The sequence below is a fragment of the Myripristis murdjan genome, chromosome 21, assembly GCF_902150065.1.
Source record: "Myripristis murdjan chromosome 21, fMyrMur1.1, whole genome shotgun sequence".
Lineage (NCBI taxonomy): Eukaryota > Metazoa > Chordata > Actinopteri > Holocentriformes > Holocentridae > Myripristis > Myripristis murdjan.
The window spans coordinates 21,566,370-21,587,500 of record NC_044000.1 but is presented as its reverse complement, the minus strand read 5'-3'; the positions used below and the strand labels follow the sequence as shown (position 1 = coordinate 21,587,500).

Sequence of the window (21,131 nt, the reverse complement as noted above, 5' to 3'; positions counted from 1 at the left end):
CATATGTCAAATGAACCATGCTACATATGATGCAGTTGAACTAGGCTGACTGTGTTCAGTGTGGGAGGGGTGAGAGTGTGGTGAGTGTTGATCCGCACACTGGAGCTTGTCAGAGTCTCTGGCTGAGTCACAGTTAGGCCATCAGGGACGGAGTAAGATCCTGGATTTCTACTAATCATATAGGAAAAGCTCATTAAAGCTGAGGGGGAAACTCTTAAACTCTGCGCTCCAGTTGTCGCCGTAGCAGATGTGAAAAATGTCGAGTATGGTGGACCTCATCTTCTCTTTTGTTTTTTAGACTCACATTTCTTTCCCCCTCTGTAATGCTGGCTGCGTGTGGATCTGTGGTGAATTACTGTGTTTTTTGAGACTAGTGTGTGTGTGCTTTTATGTAGTAGCCTATTTTTACTCCAGACTTGTACACTCATTTTCAGCCTACAGGAAATGTTACGACCCCATGAATCAGCAGTGCTTCTCCCTGTGAAACTCCTCCCGAGTCGGAAAACAAACCCTACCCCATGAAATATGCCCTCTGGTGACCTCTGAGCCTTGGTGGGGGTCAGCTCAGAGTCAGGGGTGCCGGGTCAAGGTTCGTGGCGCATTATTGCCTGCTTCATAATACCACCTACCAAGCAGTTTCAGTTGGCCTATTCACATGGCTTTGTTGATTTAAAAATATTCATATTATAACTTACATTATTGAATAAAAAATATAAAAATAAAACAACAAGAGGTTAACGTTTCCTAAGAAAAGTCATGCTTTGCTTTCGGGTTGAAAGAGTAGACAGCTGAAGTAGTTAAATGAGGCAGTAGTTGAAATAAATAAATAAATAAATAAATAACTATATAAACACATCCATGCATACTTACATACATACATACATAACTACAGTCATGATTAAGGATTGAGAAAATGAACAGCATTCGCTATCACAACTCTAATTAAATTGTATCAGCAGGGGGGTTCGCCATAATCCTAGTGAAGACTGGAGAATCTTGAATATGTTGTCCTGCGATAACGTAATCATCAGGTCTTGTTTCATGAGACACAGCAAGTTTTACTTTGTGAATACATGCTAATTTTCCATTGGAAGTCATTTTGAGTTTGCAAGTGCTGTTTGCAGAGCTGGTCCACTCACAGAGCCGGTGCGGCTCTTGGAAAAATGTTTCAAACTATTGAACTTGTTAAATTCGCTCTGAAGGGTGTGGACTTACATAAACACTGCCATGACACTGACACTGACAATTCTGCAGTGAGAGAACTGGGATGGCTGCTATGCTAGCAAGTCTGAGTGGTTTTTTATCACTATTGCATAGCAACAGTAGATTTCCTCTAGATAACCACAGTCACTTCTGACCTTCCTCGTTAGTGGAGCATAGATCAACCATAAGGTCCCTCCCTTGGAGTCTCTCTCCCTCCTGGTCATTCAGTTTTGTTTATAGTTTTATATTCACCACTCAGGGTCTACAGTTTATCCACTGGGAAATGCTGCTCCAGGCCATTATGATGAGAAACATGACAAAAAAATATCACTTATGGTCAATTTCTAAGGATATTTGTGGTATCAAACGTCCTCTGTGCTTCTATCACATCTACTCCTGATATAGGCTCTCTCCACACACCCTCAGGCTATCATCCAGCTGCTTTGCGCGAGATCACCCTGTGTTTGCATGTGCTATATAGGATGGCAGTGTCACGGAGCGCCTGGAGCTACACTGCCTAGAGACTTTGAAGCCATTTGGTCCATGGAGGCTGATCTTAGTGCTGTGGAAATCTTGTCTTTTCAGTCGGTGCTCCTAGAATGTATCTGGTTTGCTACTAAAGCTGCTCAGTATTGCCAGTTCTTCCCACCAGTGGCGGTGTACAAGAGGAAAATATCAAAACTGAGGAAAATATATCGTGTTACATTTGACAACCACAACTGTAGTCTGAATAACGTTTTGAGATTATTTATGGTTTGTAACCATTCTGCTTGCTGGAGGAGTGCAAAATTATGATCATCGCAGTTAGGAATTTAGTCAGTGGCACTGACAGGACGTCATACAGGCCAATCCTCTGTGGCTCCTGTGTGAAAAGGAGAACATTCATCTGGAAAGGTCAAAAAAACAGAGTGTATAGGGTTACATAAAAGTGAAAAACAGAAACTTATTTGCATATCGGCTTAGTTTCTCATACGGATCTCAGCTAGCACGAATGGAAAACTTCAGCCACCCCCACTCTCACTTTGACAGATACAAAACACACACATGCGCTCTTACCTACACAAAATCAGACACATGCACTTATACACACACACACGCACACACACATACACACACACATACGCAGACTTGCTCCACCCCGACCCGCCTGCCTGCCTCTGTCCTCATGCCATTGTCTTTATTAGGGGATACTGGTTAGCAGGGCAGATTTTCCAGCCCCTTGCGGGTGAATTGTCTAACGAGGCAGACCATTTCCAGCAAGCCCTTGGCCCCCCGCCACCCAAATGAAGACCACATTTCTGCAGCAGCCTAAACTGTCTGTCTGTGTCTGCCGTTTAAAGGGAAGCTCAGTCAGTTAGGGCGAGATTGGATCTTGGTGCACTTCAAAGCCGTGTGGGCTGCAGTGCTCACATCCTGTCTTTGACTGACATCACTGCACGTATGGAGAATGACTTCAATCCCCAGCCATTAGGTAGCCGGGCAAGGGCACAGCACTCAAACACTTTAACTGGAGCTGAGAGCAGGACGCTCGCAGAAAGTAACCACCTGCCTCCATGTTTTTTCTGTCAAGTCCTTACATGCAGAAAGATAGATTCAGTTCTTATCATCACCAAGCACTTACATCACCAAACACTAGAGAAGTGTGATAACCTGATGGGTTATCAGCAGTTGGTATTTTTCTCATCCATCAAGCACTAATGCCCTCAGGTTCCTCTCAACAGAAATCACTCTGCTCAATACAAAGTGCTATTAGTGATATATTAGGGGGCAAGAAATTATTGATAAGACATGAATGGAAATCAATGATAACTGAATACTATTCATCATGACTATAAATATGAAGTGGCCTGCACCCATTGCACACACAGCTGTAGCAGCAACACAAAGCCCTAGTAACCTAGCAACAGCTTCTCCATGACAAGACCACTTTATTTCTATGTATGTAGGACCAGAGAGCACTTTACTGATATGTGGGCCACAAAACCGAGCATCAGGTAACTCCACTATTCCTAACATGATCGGCTCTCACTGAATTCAGTCTAATATCTGTGCTGCATTTATGCCCTTTTACAGAAAATCAACGTCAGTTCAGAAAGTCAGCAAAAACTTTAATTTGATGCTTAAACTTTAAAGCGACATGAACTGGACATTGTATTCTCCCGTTCTTTCAGCTCAAAAATGATGCTAAAAATACTGTACAGGTACACTAAGTGTACCTGTTCAATAATATGTGCAAAACGGCTTGCAGTGACATATACTCCTCATTTGCGAAAACTGAAGTGTGCTGAGTGACAGAGACGCAATACAGAGGTGAGAGAGCTGTCAGACACAGACCAAGGCAGAGATGGAGCCGTGACAGTGTTTGTGTAAAGCAGGAGCACGGTCTGTATGTTGTCAGTCAATTCACTTAAATATCAAGATTCTTTTTTATTTCTGATTTTTTTAACCATTTTTTTTTTTATTCCCAAAAAAAAATATTATTCAAAAAAACTAAAATTGCACTAAATCTTAATGTTGAATCATAATACTTGTCCTTTAAGTATGTGCTTAAGTGTACAATTCAACTTTTTATAAACGCAAACAATAATCACAATAAATCATAATATCGAATTGCAGTACTTAAGAATTGCAGTACATATCAAATCGGCACCCAAGTATCGTGATGTGCATATTACCCCAGCGCTGTTGTTTGTCTGTGTTTATTTGCTTGTGCCTCTCTGCATGCGTGAGAGACAGAGACTTGCATGTGTGTTTGAGAGCATGGAGGTAAACTGAGAGATGTAAAGAAACAGGAACAGACAGAATGATAAGATTTAGAGCCTCCCCTGTGACCTTCCTCCCTGGAGCGGTGACTACATCTGTGCATTTACCCCCAGCTAGCGTGGACTCTCTGCTGGCCCCAGCCACCTCACTGGAAGCCCCCGATGCATTCCTGCTCCAGCTGTGGCCCTCCTCCTCCTCCTCCTCCTCCTCCTCCTCCTCCTCCTCTGCTCTCCGTTCCTCTCCACCTCCTCCTCTTCCTTACTACCATGCTCTCCGACCACTCCTCTTAGCCCCCACACTCGCTCGCTCGCTTGCGTGGGCCTGGGAGTGATTATCGGTCCGTTGCCGGGAGGAGGAAAGAAGGAAAGCAGGAAAAAAGGGAATTGTCTGGAAAACAACTGCTCTCTTACCCCTTGTTCCGATTCCAGGGGCTCAGCTTTGACTCGGACTGCAGGCATTCCGTCAAGCATTAACATCCTGTTTCTGGGGCCGTCTGTGGAGGAACACAGAGGAGGTGTAAGACGGATGTTTTAGCATGACTAAGCAGCTCACACACTTGCACACGTACAATGTCCTGCATGCAGTCAACTGAGACAAAAAACACATTCTGAACAGTCACAAATTCATACTTATGAATCATAAAATATTTCAAAACCAGCAGAAGCGGACTTGCCAAACGATAGAGACAAACTCACCCAGCACGCTCCCTCACACCCATATCCAATTCTCAAAGTGCATTTTCAAATAAGCCTACTGGTTTAATAACTCTTCATAATGTTCCACACCGTTCCTCTTACATAACGGGTCAATGGAATATAAATGCCCACTTTGTATAGGCAGGTATAATTCAACAGGAATGGCAATAACACAACCACACTATGTTTGCCCTGACATTATGAAGCAATAAATGCCACCTAGCACTTAAGAATGGAAGCCACAATAACATTTTATAACATACATGTACAGCAGGCGAGTGTAAGACAATCAATCCACTTGCACTTATGGCTTGTTGATATGCTATACAAATATGAAGATAGTACAAAAAATGTATATAGTGCTAAAACATGCAGTCTCTCTCTCTCTCTCTCTCTCTCTCTCTCTCTCTCGCTCTCGCTCTCTCAAAAACAGACACACACACACACACACTTGATCAGTGCACATCTGTCAAGTCCCTTCCTGTGTGCTTCTTTAAGGTGGGCAGCAGTGCCCCGGCTCCTCAGCTCCGTGCTGTGGCTTTAAGAGGGATACTCAGATGGAGCCAATGACAACAATGCATGTTCCGTATCCCTCAGCTGGGGCCGACCTGAGGTAACCCAGCCTCTTATTATTTTAGCAGCAGTACATGGAGGAATGCAAGCAAGGCAAATAGACTCTAAACATCTCTATTACTCTCCTCTGCTGGCACCAGCAGGAGGATGTGCAGCCCAAGCCTGCAGTCCTCAGCAGCAGGCAGGGCCATCCTCATCACTCTGGTGCAGAGAGGGAGGTCAACCTCGATTCCCTACAGAGTATGCAAGTACGTGTACGTCACTGGTTTCGGAAGTGAATGTCCCAGTTTATACTGCCATTACATGTTTTGAAACTCACTTTGTAAGTATCTCTAGAGATTTGTCGACTTTGACTCCTGTATTATATGTTGTGATGCAACCTAAAAAAGAAATAGTGTTCTTCTGATCTGTCTCAAATGATCATTTTAACATTTTTTTTTCCCTTGCTATCCCAGTATAATTACAATCTAAATACTGCATATCCAGTAAACCATCAGCTTTCCAAACTCCAGCTCTCCAAGCCTGCAAACATAACTTGAAATATCCCGATAAGTACACAGTGTTTGATTTGTTCGAGCAACCCTGGCAGTGCTTGAAAGGACATGTATTTTGTGAAAATGGACTCCAAACAAGACTGCAAATCCTAAAACATTACATTTTTTTTAAACTACTGAGTTTCAAACTATTTAATGAGTCCAGATTTATCCTAACATCACATAGACTAATCTAGAAGTGTTACGATTCTTGAAACATAACTGATCTCCTCATTTCCTCGTTGGATTTTACTTCCAAAGCTGAAGACACACCCAGATTCTTATTTTGTACCCTGACTCTTTAGCTGGTTGCTTGATCCTCTAACCATGCAACTCACTTCAAAACAAATACTGAAAACCAATATCCATGTGTCAAAACAAACAGGTCTAACCAACATTCAAGTCATCTTTACTCACCGAAAAATCCAGTCAGAACATTTATCAAGAAAATGCAATTCTTACTACAAATTTCATTTAAAAGTGTTAGCCAAAACCATTTAATGCTGCATATTGTTGCACTACCTCCTAGATTCTCAGGCAAGAGGCTAATCCTGAGTGTGTTTGTGTGTGAGGGAGGTAGAGAGAGAGGGAGGGAGGATTTTCCCCCTCAATCTGCAACCCCCCAGATCTCGCCTCTCAGGTCTAAGTCCCTCAGGTACCCTGGCTGTGCTGCTATTGTATTGTTGTCCAGGATGTCCTTCGGCTTCAGGTCTTGGTAGGCCCAGATAGCGTTGCCATGGTAACGGCTGGGCGGGTGGAGCTGCAGCCTCAGTCCAGCCTCAAGCCATGTGTTGAGGAGAAGAAGAGGAGAGAGGAGAGCACTAAGTGAGGCAGAGAGTAAGGTTTGTTCTCTTCAAGATGACCATCATTCTGGCAGAAACATTTTCTCCTCGTCAGAAAAAAAAAAAAAAAAAAAAAAAACATAAAACAGATCTTCCATGACGAGACCTTTCAAATAAGGTCTCGATATTCCCACAGGCTGATCTCACTTTGTCAAAACAGGCTCTACCATGTGCCAATGAATTCAAGACAAGCTGCTTTTCGTAGTGCAAAGGTTTAGCACATCCAAGATTATCCAACCTTTACACTTAATGCACACACATGATTCTCATAATTTTTTAAATTCCCAGAATAATCCCGAAACCTCTCACTTGTGCACAGCATAGTACAGTGAGCACAGCACATTGCTGAAAGGCAACAGCCTAGCCTCTTCAAGAGTATCTACAGTCCAGTTAATCCAGTGGTTTGTGCATCTAGTCCTAATGAACTGGCCTGCAGCAAGCTCCTCATAGAAAATCAATGGTCAGTGAATGCCTCTGCTTGTGGCTGCGGTGACCAATGAGGTAACAGCAGCGAAGGAGACTTAACACTGAGTAATGAGCTAAGAGAGTGTGTATCGAGGAGGTCACATCGGAAAACTATGACCAAAGTCAATTGTCAGCCAATGAAATTCTCCCTCCAGTGAAAGTCTTTTACTACGTCTGGATCAGATGGGAACCATCAGGATCAAAATATTGGTGAAGATCAAGTCTGAAATGAAGCGAATTTGTTCAAGGTAATAAAGCAATGTGTATACAGTGTTCTCTATCACTAGATTTGGTCTGCTGGCAGCAGGGCTCAGGAAGCCAGCAGTGTGCTGTCCATCAGCAGTATGAGGCTCTGTGTGTGGGAGAGGGAGAGAGAGAGAGAGAGAGAGAGAGAGAGAGAGAGAGAGAGGAGAGGAGAGGGAAACAGGGCAGATTAAGATCACCTTTCCATTTGCTGCACTCTGAAATGAAATGGCCATCCCAGGTGTGAGGGGGAGTTGGATGGAGGGAGGAAGGCAGTGGAGTGTTGAGGCATCTCATTTCTCCCTCCTCCCCGCCATCCCATCCTCACCAAGATCCCCGGAGAACAGGGGAAAGGGACCAGGTGAAGAATGAGGACAGTTCGAGCAGAAAAAAAATGCTTTTAATATACATACTGCTGTATATCCCATTCTCTCAGCGTCTATGTGTTTACTGTACTCGTCCGTCTGTTTATGTATTTGGTTTTATGGACTGCAAGTCATATGACCCTTTCCCGCCACATGTCACTATCTCCAGCCTCACGTCCACTAGCTCCCAGATCCCTGATGGCTATCAGCTCTTTGCTGACGGAGGCGATAGCTGCTGGCTGGAGCAGAGGGATAAGGCCGGGCCAAATGAAGGCAGGCCGGACCAGAGCAGCTGATCAATGAGAGGTGACATGATCTGACCTCCCAAGACCCAACAATGACCTCATATGCCACTGACATCATACACTCATACTTGCACATGTGCACACTCATAGCAACATGTGCACTTATATGCACCTTTGCACACTGACACACACACACATATACATTTAAATATACACTGATTCAAAGGGAGCCATGTACAAACGCTAAAGCGAATGCACAGCCTATTTGAAAGGACAGCATAAGTGCGATTAGTGATGTCAGTCATTGTACAATGTTGGCATACCCCCTCTTCTTTAATGTGCCTGTGCTGCCAATACACCGACAGTGCGCTAATGTTGAGACTGAGACCATGATGTATTATTCTCTTTGATAAGCAATTGCTTATTGTTAATCACTAATTGTTTTCAAAGGTCAGGTTTTAATGGGAAGTAATTAGACTGAAGAAAGAAAGCTAAAAGGTGTGTGTTTGTGTGCGTGGGTTGGGGAGGACCGTGGGGGGTGACGCATCAGTGTGAGTTTATGTTTTCGCAGCATACACACTGCAGTGAGAACTTAGACAGCTCCCGAGCACTGCAATTGCAACACTTTACACTCTTCAAGTGATCATTAAGCCTGAATAAACTTGCAAAACCGTATTCAGTATCTGGCTGTCCGTGCTATCTACGCTCTCTCAGGCGCACATATTTGCACATGTGCACGCACGCACGCCCTGAAACACACTGCAACAGACGGACCCACTCAGCCCCGCCAATGCTTTGTTCCCATGTCGAGCGCCCAGAGCAACTGTGTGCATCTGTGTCACAGAGGCTGGACCTGCTGCCACGGGCTGGGAGAGAGAGAGAGAGAGGGGAGGGGAAGGGGGGGCATGGACTGAATTAGGGGAGATATGTGAGGAAGGGTTTAGGAAGGTGATAGCGAGAGAAAGGGTGGGGGGGGGGGTGTTGAAGAGCACAGTGGAGTTGCTGGCGGTAGCGGTGGTTAGGGAAGCAACCAAGGAGAGTTGAAGAGGTTGAGGAGGGAGGGGGGGGAGAAGGGTGTTTAGTGGGGAGGAGGAGGAGGGGCGGGAGGCAGAGGAACGAGAGGGGGTAGAGAAGGGATATGGACCGGAGCCAAGGCCTGGTCGAGCGCAGAGCACACGGTGCAAGAATGCCAACATACCCCCCACCCTCCCCCACCACCACCACCACCTCTCCACCAAAAGGAGAGAGAGAAAGAGAGAGAGAAAGAGAGCAAGACAGGCAAACAGCAGTGGAAACACCACTGGTCACATTTTAAACTGTTCCTGATGAGAAATTAATGCTTCAGACTGTTACCATCCAAAGATAATTCATTGACCAGCATGTTAGCGTAATGACTGAATCGATTCGGAGCATGCTGCAAATAAGCAATGATTAATCCATCTGGTGCTACATGTGCGAGGGCATATTTGAGAAGGATACAGCCTTAAATGATGTGAGATGAGCACTTCCTGTGTTTTGCTTGTGCTGTGAGTCTGCCGGACTCTTAGCTGCTGCTCACTTCCCTCTTCTGTGCCCCTGGACAGCCCTATATGTGACGCGCCAGCTTGATAGCTACCCCTCCAGTGCAGCTCCGAGCTTGCTTGTGCACTCCTCCACTTCCTCTCTTTTGACTAACGGAGAGCAACAAGTTTCTAGAGTGTAGTAATAACACAGGGCAAACCCGGAAAAAGCCGTGCACTCTCACAACGTACTCATTACGCAGGTAACGAAGAAAAACTATAAACATTCATTAGGCTATACACCGTGTGTGAATGGGGAATTGGCTTCTGCTACGCCTGTAATTCACTTAGACTTGACCCAGAAGTCGGTATGTTTAGTCAAAAAGACATGCTTATGTTGTTCGCTGGCACTCTGAAAACAGTCGAGCCCTGGCTGAATCACAGCTGATACGAACTACAACTCAACCTCGCTCTGCGTCATGTTAAGCCGTGCCTGATCATGACCTCATCTTGTTGCCCTTATTCTGGCCTTGAGAGCCCATTCAAACAGTTCCCTGCAGGGTCACCACTTAGCAGGAGTAAGTGGACAGCTCCAAAAATGGCTGACTAAAAGCTTCCTCCTAATGTTCTATTCCTCAGTTCAGACAAAACCTTAAGGTGAACTCAAAAACTCACAACAGCCCATCATAATTCATCTCTAAAATACTTTCTCACCCCAATCAGTGCGTGCCAGGTAAATAGTGGCCATGGTGTGTGTGTGTGTCTGTGTGTGTGTGTGTGTTCAAATTAAGCGGAGAAGTGTGTTTTCCCTCAGCCCTCAGTCCTGGATGTACTGAGATGGACATAGTCTTTTTTTTTTCTAATCATTCCTGGCACTCTGTGAATGGTCTCAGAATTTCCATTTCATAAGCCGTATTTTCCTTGGCAGAAGCAGCAGGCGAAGTCTTTTGGATGCTTCTGGGACATTTTTGAACGAGGCTCAAGAGAGTGGAGTGCAGCTACCTCCCCGCTCATAGTGGCATGGACTTCTCTAACCCCCCTGACAAGCACAATTGCATCAAACCTCGGTGTAAGCACACTAGCCTTTGAAGAAAAAAAAAAGTTCCCTTTAGGGTTAAAAACCCCTTAGAGATGCACTCAACTGATGCACTTTACCTCAAAACACCCTGCCCTTTTCCGGTGGGAACAAATCAAATCCACAGGGAGAAAAACACATCCCTCTTCTTGAACACAGCTATTATTAGATAGAATACGCACCCCATGCTTTTGTTGTTTTCATCTCTGGGACACACACAGCCCAACATGGAGAGCTTATCAGGTCCCATCAATTCATACTGAATGTCATCCTCTATCACTCTGATTCCATTTGGGCTTCAGTTGCTCTCGTATGTGATGTGGCATACTTGAATAACTGGGTTCCCTCTTGCACTCAGAAATGTAGCCTGCAAGTCAAAAGCCACCTAAAGGTTCCACTACTTGATTTAAAAAAACTCAATGGCATGATAAAGACATAATGCAGTATAATTTCACTGAAGTGCCTGTCACCAGCAACATAATATACTGCATGTGCGCTACATACACACTGAACATGCTCACTTTCATCCCTGTTCGTCAGGGGGGGATATTACGCTACAATATGCTCGCCTGCATGGCACTTACAAGACAACAAGGCACTTACAAAACCTGAAGACACAATGCACAATTGACCGAGACAGCTCCACACACTTGGTGTTCAACCAGTTGAATGGAGATGAGAAAGAATGAATATTGATTTGATCGTTTTATGCAATATGTCACAAAACAAAACAACCGGTTCCGCATTTAAACTCACTTGTTACCAAACCTCAATACATCTGCATACATGACCCAACATGGAAAAACATACAAATTTGCTATATGAGTAGACGTGCGTTAAGCTGACTGTGGCTATGGGAGGGTACAGGATGTATAGGGAGGAGGTCTGCAATTGTTGTTTTCTAGATGTCTGTTGTATGTGAGATACTGGTAATATTTTAGTGAAACTGAATAATCTGTTGATTGTTCATCTCTTTTATGCTAATTTGGTGTCTTGTCCTTGTGCTTGTTGCAGCACCACTTTACAAGGATTTATGAATGGTTTATGATTAGGCCATTAATTAGCTTGTAAACACTTTAGAAACCACTAATCAACGACTATAAACAAGTTATAACACCGTTTTCAAGCTCACTATTTGGCAAGATCAAGTTACCGCTGCACTGCATCAATTCTGCTAAATCTCAGATCTTGCCAGCGTACTTACTTCATCTTGCCAAATAGTGAGCCTGCATCAATGTGTTTAAAACATAATTAATAACCTAATTATAAACCATTCGTAAACCCTCTGAAAGGCTAATGCTATTGTAAAGTGGTACCAATCGATCAGTCAGTCAGTTGCGGGTCATTTGTGGGTTTTGGCGTTTGGTTGCCTGCTGTAAATGCAAATGGGCGCAACAACAAACATGTCTGCTAAAAGGTGTTATCACTGCAAACTGACCCTCTGTTATTTTATGTATCCATCTCATGAATGATTGCCCTTAGTAAATATATCCTAATATAAATCTCTCAACACAGAATGAGGAATGAGTGAAGATGCTGATAGGTAAGAGAGAGAGAGAGCGAGAGAGAGAGCGAGAGAGAGAGAGAGAGAGAGAGAGAGACAGGCAGACAGAGAGGAAAGAGAGAAGTGAACTTGTGTCCTCAGTGCCAGAGCCAGGGACCTCAGCACCTGGGAGGAAACCAGCTCCATTTATAGAGAAATGATACCCATGTAAAACACACAGACAACACACACACACACACACACGCATGCATGCACTCACACACACACACATGCACACAGACACAAGGCCCACGGAAGTTCCCATATTCTGGTGGATTGCCCTTGGGTCCTAGCTATTTCTGCCAGGGGCAGGGGGATCCTGTGTCAGTAATCCTGTCGGGATGAGGGGGATGAGGTCGCCGGATGCAGCTCAAGTCCACTGCCTTCACACACACAGACAAACACACACGCACACACACACACACACACACACACACACACACACACACACACACACACACACACACACACACGCATACAGACACATAAATAATTATGATAAGCACTTTGCTGAGTGAGCATTGCATACAGCACCAGCACAAGTGTTACAGTATGTTTCACCCAACAAGCAAATAAAATGTGCTGGTGCAGATGAGGCAGAAACACAATTAAACATATACTGAACAACGTAGCTGACAAAACCGCTCATGTTTCCATTTTCATACAAGTGAAAAAAAAAAAAAAAAAAAAAAAAACGCAAACCGCAAGCATGTCGCTTTAAACCAAACAGAGGATGGGTTGATTAAAAAAATGTGTCAGTAATAATACATGGGTGAGTCATCAGTGGCTATGCCTGTAGTGTCTCTTTGAAATGCCCAATTTCGTAGAACACCTCGACACCCCGCATTTCTTTATCAGACCCTCTTCTAAAATATCAGCTTTTAACCGAATGACAAGGAGTAGGCTAATTCTTCTCTTTGTGATTTTTAGCGTCTATTCAGTGACATTTCGTCTTTATGAAAGCTCCCCACCTCCGCCAACACCACCTCTGTCCCTTTTCAGGTCTTGTGAAACTGTGGGAAATAAAGAAGCTCTTCTATTTTTTTCTGAGAGGGAACATTCAAAGTGAAAAGAAGACCGAGTCGCTGTCTGGTTTGTCGGTGTCTCTGTCTGTGTGTTTTACCCACTTCTCATAAGCTGACTTCCTGAGCCCCTGCTCTGTTCTACAAATCTGGCTGCCAGACACACACACACACACACACACACACACACATACAAATACACACACACATATACACAAACCTTGTGACCTCTGCCTGCACCCACGATGAACCATATTTATCTTACATTTACAGACAGACACACATACACAACTCTGTCTCTTAATATCGCAGCTCTGCTCTGCTCATGAAAGAAGAATATGGTAGATGCACATTCAATACAAACATCCACCCACCCACCCACACCTACATGCGCACACACACAAACATGCACAGACTCACACGCACAAGTACACACTCTCTCTCAAACATAGACACACACATAAATACACACACTCCTCCACAGTGCTCCAGAGAGAGGTAAACAGAGAGAGTCTGACATCCTATTGCATCATGTGCCTCAAATGCAGCAGAGAAACAGCTAAACAAGCTGTGACCGTGACAGCTCTAAAGTGAGGTGGCATTACTCAAGTGAGATTGGAGTTAGAAGTCAAAGCAATTTGTGACACCATTCTAGACATTTTATTACCAATTGAAGATCATTTTGATGTAATCACAGGAAAGAATAAGTAAAATATTCGGTGCGAGGTCTGGATGCGTTTCTATACGAGAGAAACCGTCACTGTAAAACCCATGGCAGCTGCTACAAGCCAATCCTGTATGTAGTCTTCTTCAAACAGAATGGGGTGACCTCTCTAGAACACCCTTCACACACACACGCCCATACACACACACACACACACACACACACACACAGACACACACCTCCACATAAGTGCAGTGGTGTCAGTGGCTGTGTATCTAAAATAGCCTCTGACACAAAAACCTCACTTGTACCAAAGGGGGAGGTGGAGCCGAGTGAACCAGGGATAAAGCGTGGATTAATCGGTGCAACCTCTCCGGGAGACGTTGCAATATTGTTTGTGTGTTTGTTTGCTTTTTTTTTTTTTTTTTTTTTTAAGTTTACATGCGTGTCTGTATGTGCAAGAGAGGAAGAGACAGAGAGGCAGAGGGAGAGAAAGGGAAAGGTTAGCTCCTTCGGATCAATAAAAAATGCACTCAGTGACTCCATTCCCGTCTCTTATTTACTCTCAGCACACAGGACCTGGGCTGAGGTGACTACACTGCAGTACTTAATGATCGCCTCCAACTGACAGCGCGGAGTTGTGGACAGTCTCACACACTCCTATACAAAATTGAGGTAAAATCGTGTAAATCAGCTTAACCTTTTTCCTTCGGATGCTATATGGTGTTGGGATATCACCAAAAACAAACAAAAAAAAGAAAAGAAAAAAAATACCACTTATTGTAGACACACACACCCCTCCACCAAGAACACATTGTGAATGTATGAGCGAGACAAGTGAAGCACGACGGCTAATCATTGCTGTTCTCTCGCAAAAGGTTAGAGCCGCTTTCCACGAACCGGAGCTGAGGGTCAGAGCCAGACGCCGCTCTCATCCTCTGCCTTAACGGGGGGTGGGATGCATTAGCATCCTCACAATAACCTGCATCTCCTTTCCACCCACCCACCTACCTACCAACCCTCTCTCTCTTCTTCTGTCTTCCTCTCTCTCTCTCTCTCTCCCTCTGTCTTCCTCTCTCCCTCTCTCTCCCCCTAGGGATGACTGTACACTCCTGCCCTAATGGGGGATTCTTTGAGTAGGCTACTGCCTTATCCCCCTCAGGCTCTGACTGTGTGTGTGTGTGTGTGTGTGTGTGTGTGTGTGTGTGTGTGTGTGTGTGTGTTAGTACATGTGTGCATGATCCCCCTCCCCCAGCATATGTCCTGTGTACATACCATTCACAATAGCTTGTCTAATGCATGCATCAAAACACATGCACTCACATGCACTCAAAGATCGACCTAGATGTTTTACAATGACTGTACCATGCAGGCGCGCAGACGCACCGATACACTGACTCATCTACCGTATCTACTGTAAACAACTCATGTAGAAAATATTAGCTGTGCGCTCCTACACTTGAACACACTCTCCTCGTTCCCTCGCTCGCTGCCTTTCTTATTCTTACTCTCTTGCGACACAAAGGCACAAATGCATGCATGCGGGCTGACCCGCACACATACACACATGCACACGTGCGTTTTCCCCTAAGTGTTTAATGGCCTTGTAGAGCCCTCTCAATGCAGCATCACGAAGTGCCTACCCTATCTGGCCTCACTCAGCGATTGCGCTGACACGACCAAATCCACCCGAACACGCAGCGCATGGAAACACACATAACGGACCAACCAAAACATTCCAACACACTGACACTTATTACATCAAATCTGAGCGCAGTTATTTTTGTTCGCCGAGTTTTTCCCTTACTTTGACCCATTCCAGCTCTCTAACTCCACTCAATAAAACCGGCAGCTGTGTTTACCTCTATTACTCATCTACTCATGCCTTCACTTAGACTGTTGTTCCTCTCATTTTCAGCTAATACTGTTCTGCTGAAGGACCTGGTTGAAGCAGCTAATTGAGAGGGCTTATGGTCCATAGCATGAACCTACGTTAACATGGCTCTGGTTCTGTTAAAGCCAAACAGCCTGTGGAATGCCACAGGCCTCCAAATGGATTCCACATGTTGTTTGCATAATTTCCTCCCCTAACGGTTGACCTGCAGTACAACTGGAAACAAAGTTCACAGTGATCTGTACGGCATCTTTACGCAGGCTCGAGCAGGTCTGCTGAAGCCATCTGTACGCCGGCGAGAGAGACACGGCTCCCCAAAGCTTCTGTGGAGGGGAAACCATTTCCCTGTGTAAGTAGCTCAGAAAGGGTCAAAAACCTCTCTCAGAAAAGCTGCCATCAAATGCTCTTCTCTCTCCTTGACTTCCTTCCTTCCCTTTTTTTCTCTCTTCTGTGAAGTTTACAAATCAACCATGTTTGGCTAAAGTAAAATAGACGCTGGCTTGAAAAGGGGAAAGTTCAGCGCAGATCGATGGGACCTCCGCAACCACACGTGTTCATCCCAGCCGTGGAAACATGTCAAAGCAACCTTAAATCAGAGTCTGGGGGCAACCTCCCCTCACTGAGTCACTTCCCATAAGCAGTGAGTGTCCTCCCCTAGAGATGTTGTCATACTTTAAAAACTTGGATCAATGTCCTGGTCGGACAACATCCTCTGTGACTCTGCCTCCCTCAACTCTGCTTGGTGTTTGAGAAAGGCCTTTCTTTCTATCCCTGTGAACGATATCCTTATCTATCAGCTCTGTTTAACAATAATAGGCTCTTTAGTTGAGTATTCAGCTGAGATTTGTGAGAAAAATCCATACAATAAAAAAAAATAGAGATGTAGTCACATTGATGCTTGCCATGGAATCGGCTGTGTTAGATTGTACTGTTATTTTTGCTTCTGCTCAGTATTTAGACTATCTATCTAAAACTCTCTGGCTATTGCACAATACTTTCCTGTGCACTCTCTGTGCTTTCTCTCCCTCTTTCTCTCTGTCCCTCTGTCTCTCTCTCACTCTCTCACACACACACACACACACACACACACCATCACAAACACACGTGTACTCACACTCCATGTACACCCTAAACTCATTTTCGGTAAACAAACGTGGGCTGGACACCAGGGTCAAGGGTTGAATACACAAGAGAAAACGCGAAGGGAGAGAACATTTTGTCAACTTTGGACATGACGAAACAAGACAGGGGACAGGGAGTTTTGTTATCGGTCTTAACTCACAAATATTAGTCTTATTTCACGCACGGGCGAATCAACACAGCTACCGGCGCATGTCTTGCTGTCCAGACTAAAACAACAACAAAAGAATCACAGATGTTGTGAATGTTTAACCTGAACCGTGAAGAGCCTCTCCATCCTTAACCTTTTTTTTTTTTTTTTTTTTTTTTTTTCCACTCAGATTTAGTTACAGTTTCTCTCCACATCTATGTGGGCAGGAAAATCCATCACTGTATAAATTCACCCCACTATTTGGGTGCAGTCTGTCTCACACATTGTATATGCCTGCCCTTGACATGCTAGTCTATTGTAAGAGCCAGTGTGTGTGTGTGTGTGTGTGTATGAGCTGTGGTCTTTGTGTATGGCAGTGACGGTAGCCTCCTGTGCCTGTGAATAGCTGGGTCTGACAGCTCTGGAGACGCAATGCCCTCTCTGTGGCCAGGGGCCATCACACGCACACACACACACACACACACACATACACTCACACACATGTACAGATGGTGACAGGACAGGGGTATCCCACAATGCACCTTGAGCACGCCTCTTTCCCCTCTGGCCTTGGCTTATAGTTGGGGTGTCTGGACAAATGAATCCAGCCGGATAGTGCACTGCAGTCTATGTGCAATCAATGGTGATACAGTCCATAACACGCGGCCGGATCAATGATACAGCAGTTAATCAATATACCAGCAGTTAACCTAACTGATTAGGCGTAGTATGGGGAATTTCAAATCTGTGAGTGTGTACATTATTTGAACGCACATGCTGTAGCGTGGCATTTCCTCCTGAAAGATTCAATCTGTCAACAGGCACCCAATTTGTGCGTCCTGATCTGTTGCAGACAGATGATGCCTTTAGTGGGGGAATCCTGCGGAGCAATTAAATGTGCAGGGGAGAGAGGTGTTGATGGACAGATAGAGTCTATCCGATGGTGATTGGCTTTTTAATTGAGTCCCCCACCTGAGCTGATCACTATCATAAGCCCTTGGACCGTGTCTGGGGGGGGCGGGAGGGGCGGCGGGCTGCAGCCAAGAGAGGAATCGAAGTGGTGGCGATAGCTTGATGCATTTGCGGGGGATTGCAACATTCACTGATTTGGCCGCCAGCAGCCAAAAATATCTCTAAATTGTATAGTGTCAGTTTCTGATTCTTCAGATGCAGGATATTAGCGAGATCTCGCTGATCTGTTCGGGTGTCATTCGTTCACCACGCTGCGCAGAGGCTAAGTCCACATATACGGCGATATCAGCCCGCTAATGTGTATTCATGTTCGAGGGGAAGGCCCCATGGTAAATGGATTTAAGTGAGAGTTTAAATGGGCACTAATCTCGCACACTGAACACCCGTGAGCTGCAGGGGGTCTCAACCACACACCCCACCACCACCACCTCTTCCCCGGCCCATTTTCCCCTCCAACCCCCACTTATACGTGCACTCCCACCATCTCTGCTATTACACACACACACACACACACACAAACATACAAACACACACCCTACGGCTGTCACATAGTTAAAGGCAGGGGAGGGCCTCTCTCCACAACGCGGGGGTAAAGTCATGGAGGTCAGTGCTCAGTTTCCACATCAAACCCAGGAACAGGGGCCAGAGTCTCATCTCCTCACCCCCCCCACCTCCACACCCCCCCCATCCCCAACCGCCAGCACCACCCACACACCCCCACCCACCACCCTTCACCTCTCTCCCCCTCTCTCTCTCTCTCCATACCGCTCCCCACCCCTCCCACACAACAACCCCCCACCGCCTTTCTCTCCTCTCGCTCTCTCTCTCTCTCTCTCTTTCCTCCACACCCCCCCCCAAACCACCACCACCACCACCACCACACACACACACACACACACACACACACACACACACACACGGATGTACAAATGCCTTTGCTGTCAGCTCTGCCCCGGTCCCCTGTAATTGAAAATAACAGCCAAGGGCCAGCCCCCAGCCACTCTCCCCAGCCTGGTGGCTCTCTGCCTCTCTGACAGCCACCCATCAATACCAATGACTATTACCCTGGAAGTGAGAGTGCTGCCGATGACATCCAAGACACCACCCCTGCAACACTCCCACACACACACACACACACACACACACACACACACACACCTCCCACACCTCCCCCCCAGTGTCCTTCCTCCGCTACCCGAGCCTCCTAATGTTTAACCCGTTGCTAACAGCCCCGTCTCCCCGTCTCTGTATGTGCTACAGTACGGCAAGGCAAACAAGGCTGTCATACAGTCACACACACACTCTCACACACACACACACACACACACACACAGAGACACTAAACACAAATGCACACCCACACACACCACTCTGTAAGACATGCACAAAACTCTGACAAGCAGCAAACTTTTTTTTCCAGCAAGAAGTGCTGAGAGAGAGTTTGGTGCTGCGCTGCCTGACTTCACACTCTCACGCTCACACAAACCGAGAGACGTTCAGTTCAGTCAGTTAATATTCTGCAACAAATCCACTCAGCGCTCATATGTTTCAGAGTTATGGTAAGTGTAAATAGTGAGAATTCAATAAGAGATGTGAAACAAGCAGATGTGAGGACAGTAATCACAACCAGAGAGCCGGCACAGTTCAGTCAGGATGCTGCCCATGCCGACAGTCATTCTGTGTATAATCACTTTTCTCTCTTGTCATGACAGCTTATGCATTCACATTGGAAAAAGGTGTTAGAAGTCCAGTGATAGTCTCTGTACCGGTGATAGTCTCTGTATTCCCAGTGACAGACACCAAACACAATGCCACACACGGACAGTCAGTGTGCCATATAGGTGATCTGAGTTGTCATCTGCTTTGACCGAGCAATGACAGCTGAACGAGACGCACTGAACACAAGCACAAAGCCCAGCAACATGACAAATGAAGCACACAGCAGCAGAGGAACGGGACGAGAAAATGCACAGACCTTGTCAGAAGCTGCAGAGCCGTGGAGACTGCCTTCCCTTCTACAGTCCTCTCTCTCCCCTCTCTCTCTCCTCTCCTCTCCTCTCACTCTGTGTGTATGTGTGTGTGTGTGTGTGTGTATGTGTATGTGTGTGTGTGTGTGTGTATGTGTGTGAGTGAGTGTGAGTGTGTGAGTGTGAGTGTGTGTGAGTGAGCAGCTCCCTCCCCTTCTGCCTCTCAGCTGCTCAGCTCAGGCAGTTCTCAGGAAATGAATGGGAGCGCACAGAGAACTGTTGTACTTGCAAATGACTTACCCCCAGTCACATGATCCGCTAAATGTAGGGTGGGCCAGTGGGTGGAGGCTTCATAAGCAAAGGGAAGACAATATACTCTAAGCTTTAACAGCATGCATCGAATTACACGGGGGCCCCTCCGGGGAGGTTTCCGACGCGTCCGCTCTCAGCAAGCCCGCACTCTTTCTCCCCCTCCCGGAGCGGAGCACCCGGGGCTGGGGGTGAGCACCGGAGCACCTCCCCGTTTAAAGGGGACGGCGTGGAAGGTGTGCATGTGGACAAGAAGGCATGGTTTATTTATCATTAGTGAGGAGGGGAGTTGGGCAAGGTAGTGATATTATCTGTGGTAATAATTGCTTTACTCTTCTTTACATCGTTTTAAATACGTGTTGTCATATAATATTTATCAAAAACTAATTAATGTATTATATGTGATGCGGTTGATTGTGCTTTAACAATTAATGATGTAATAATTGTTTCAGCCCTCAGCATATATAATTTGTGGCATAATAAATGGAAAAGTAGGCAATATTTTTTTATTTATTGTGATTTTATAAATTTTACATGATTACATGTTTATAAAAGTGGTGTTTGCACTAGTAATTATCAATTAAATGTGAATTCATATTTTAAAATACCAGGATACAAAAAAAAGGGGGGTGTTTTTAATTTGTATTTTGTCTGATTTATTATATTTAATGCATAATTCTCGGTTTTCTCATCAGATATTTGAGCAATGCATCTTAATATCACATCTGATATTTTCCCCCTCATTGCCTGGCTGGTCGTTCCTCAAATGCCACAGCTCAATAGATATTTCCTGCTTGCTGTGTAAATGACCAGCCTCGAATAACGTGCTGGAATATTTCCTGAAAATGAGTGTTTTTTAAAATTCCCCCTCTGTAAAAATGCCTCTGCCACATACCCATGTCAGTTTTCCCCCTGGTGTTTTCAGGCTTGATGAAAGGTAGCTCCGTGCTATGAGCGGCTGATGCTGATGCTGCTCAGCGCCTACAGCC

At 45.3% G+C, this 21,131-nt stretch overlaps 1 protein-coding gene across 1 annotated transcript in view; it reads right to left on the bottom strand.

The window, feature by feature from the left end:
* Positions 1–20,074, bottom strand: part of klf12b (Kruppel like factor 12b) — a 36,047-nt gene extending 15,973 nt beyond the window's left edge. Inside the window, exons 1-2 of the mRNA XM_030080668.1 lie at positions 19,842–20,074; positions 4,377–4,459 (exon numbers count right to left, since the gene is read on the bottom strand). Coding sequence (XP_029936528.1) covers positions 4,377–4,442 — 66 coding nt within the window. The 5' untranslated portion in view covers positions 4,443–4,459; positions 19,842–20,074. The remainder of the gene's footprint in view (positions 1–4,376; positions 4,460–19,841) is intronic.
* Positions 20,075–21,131: the final 1,057 nt, after the last annotated feature.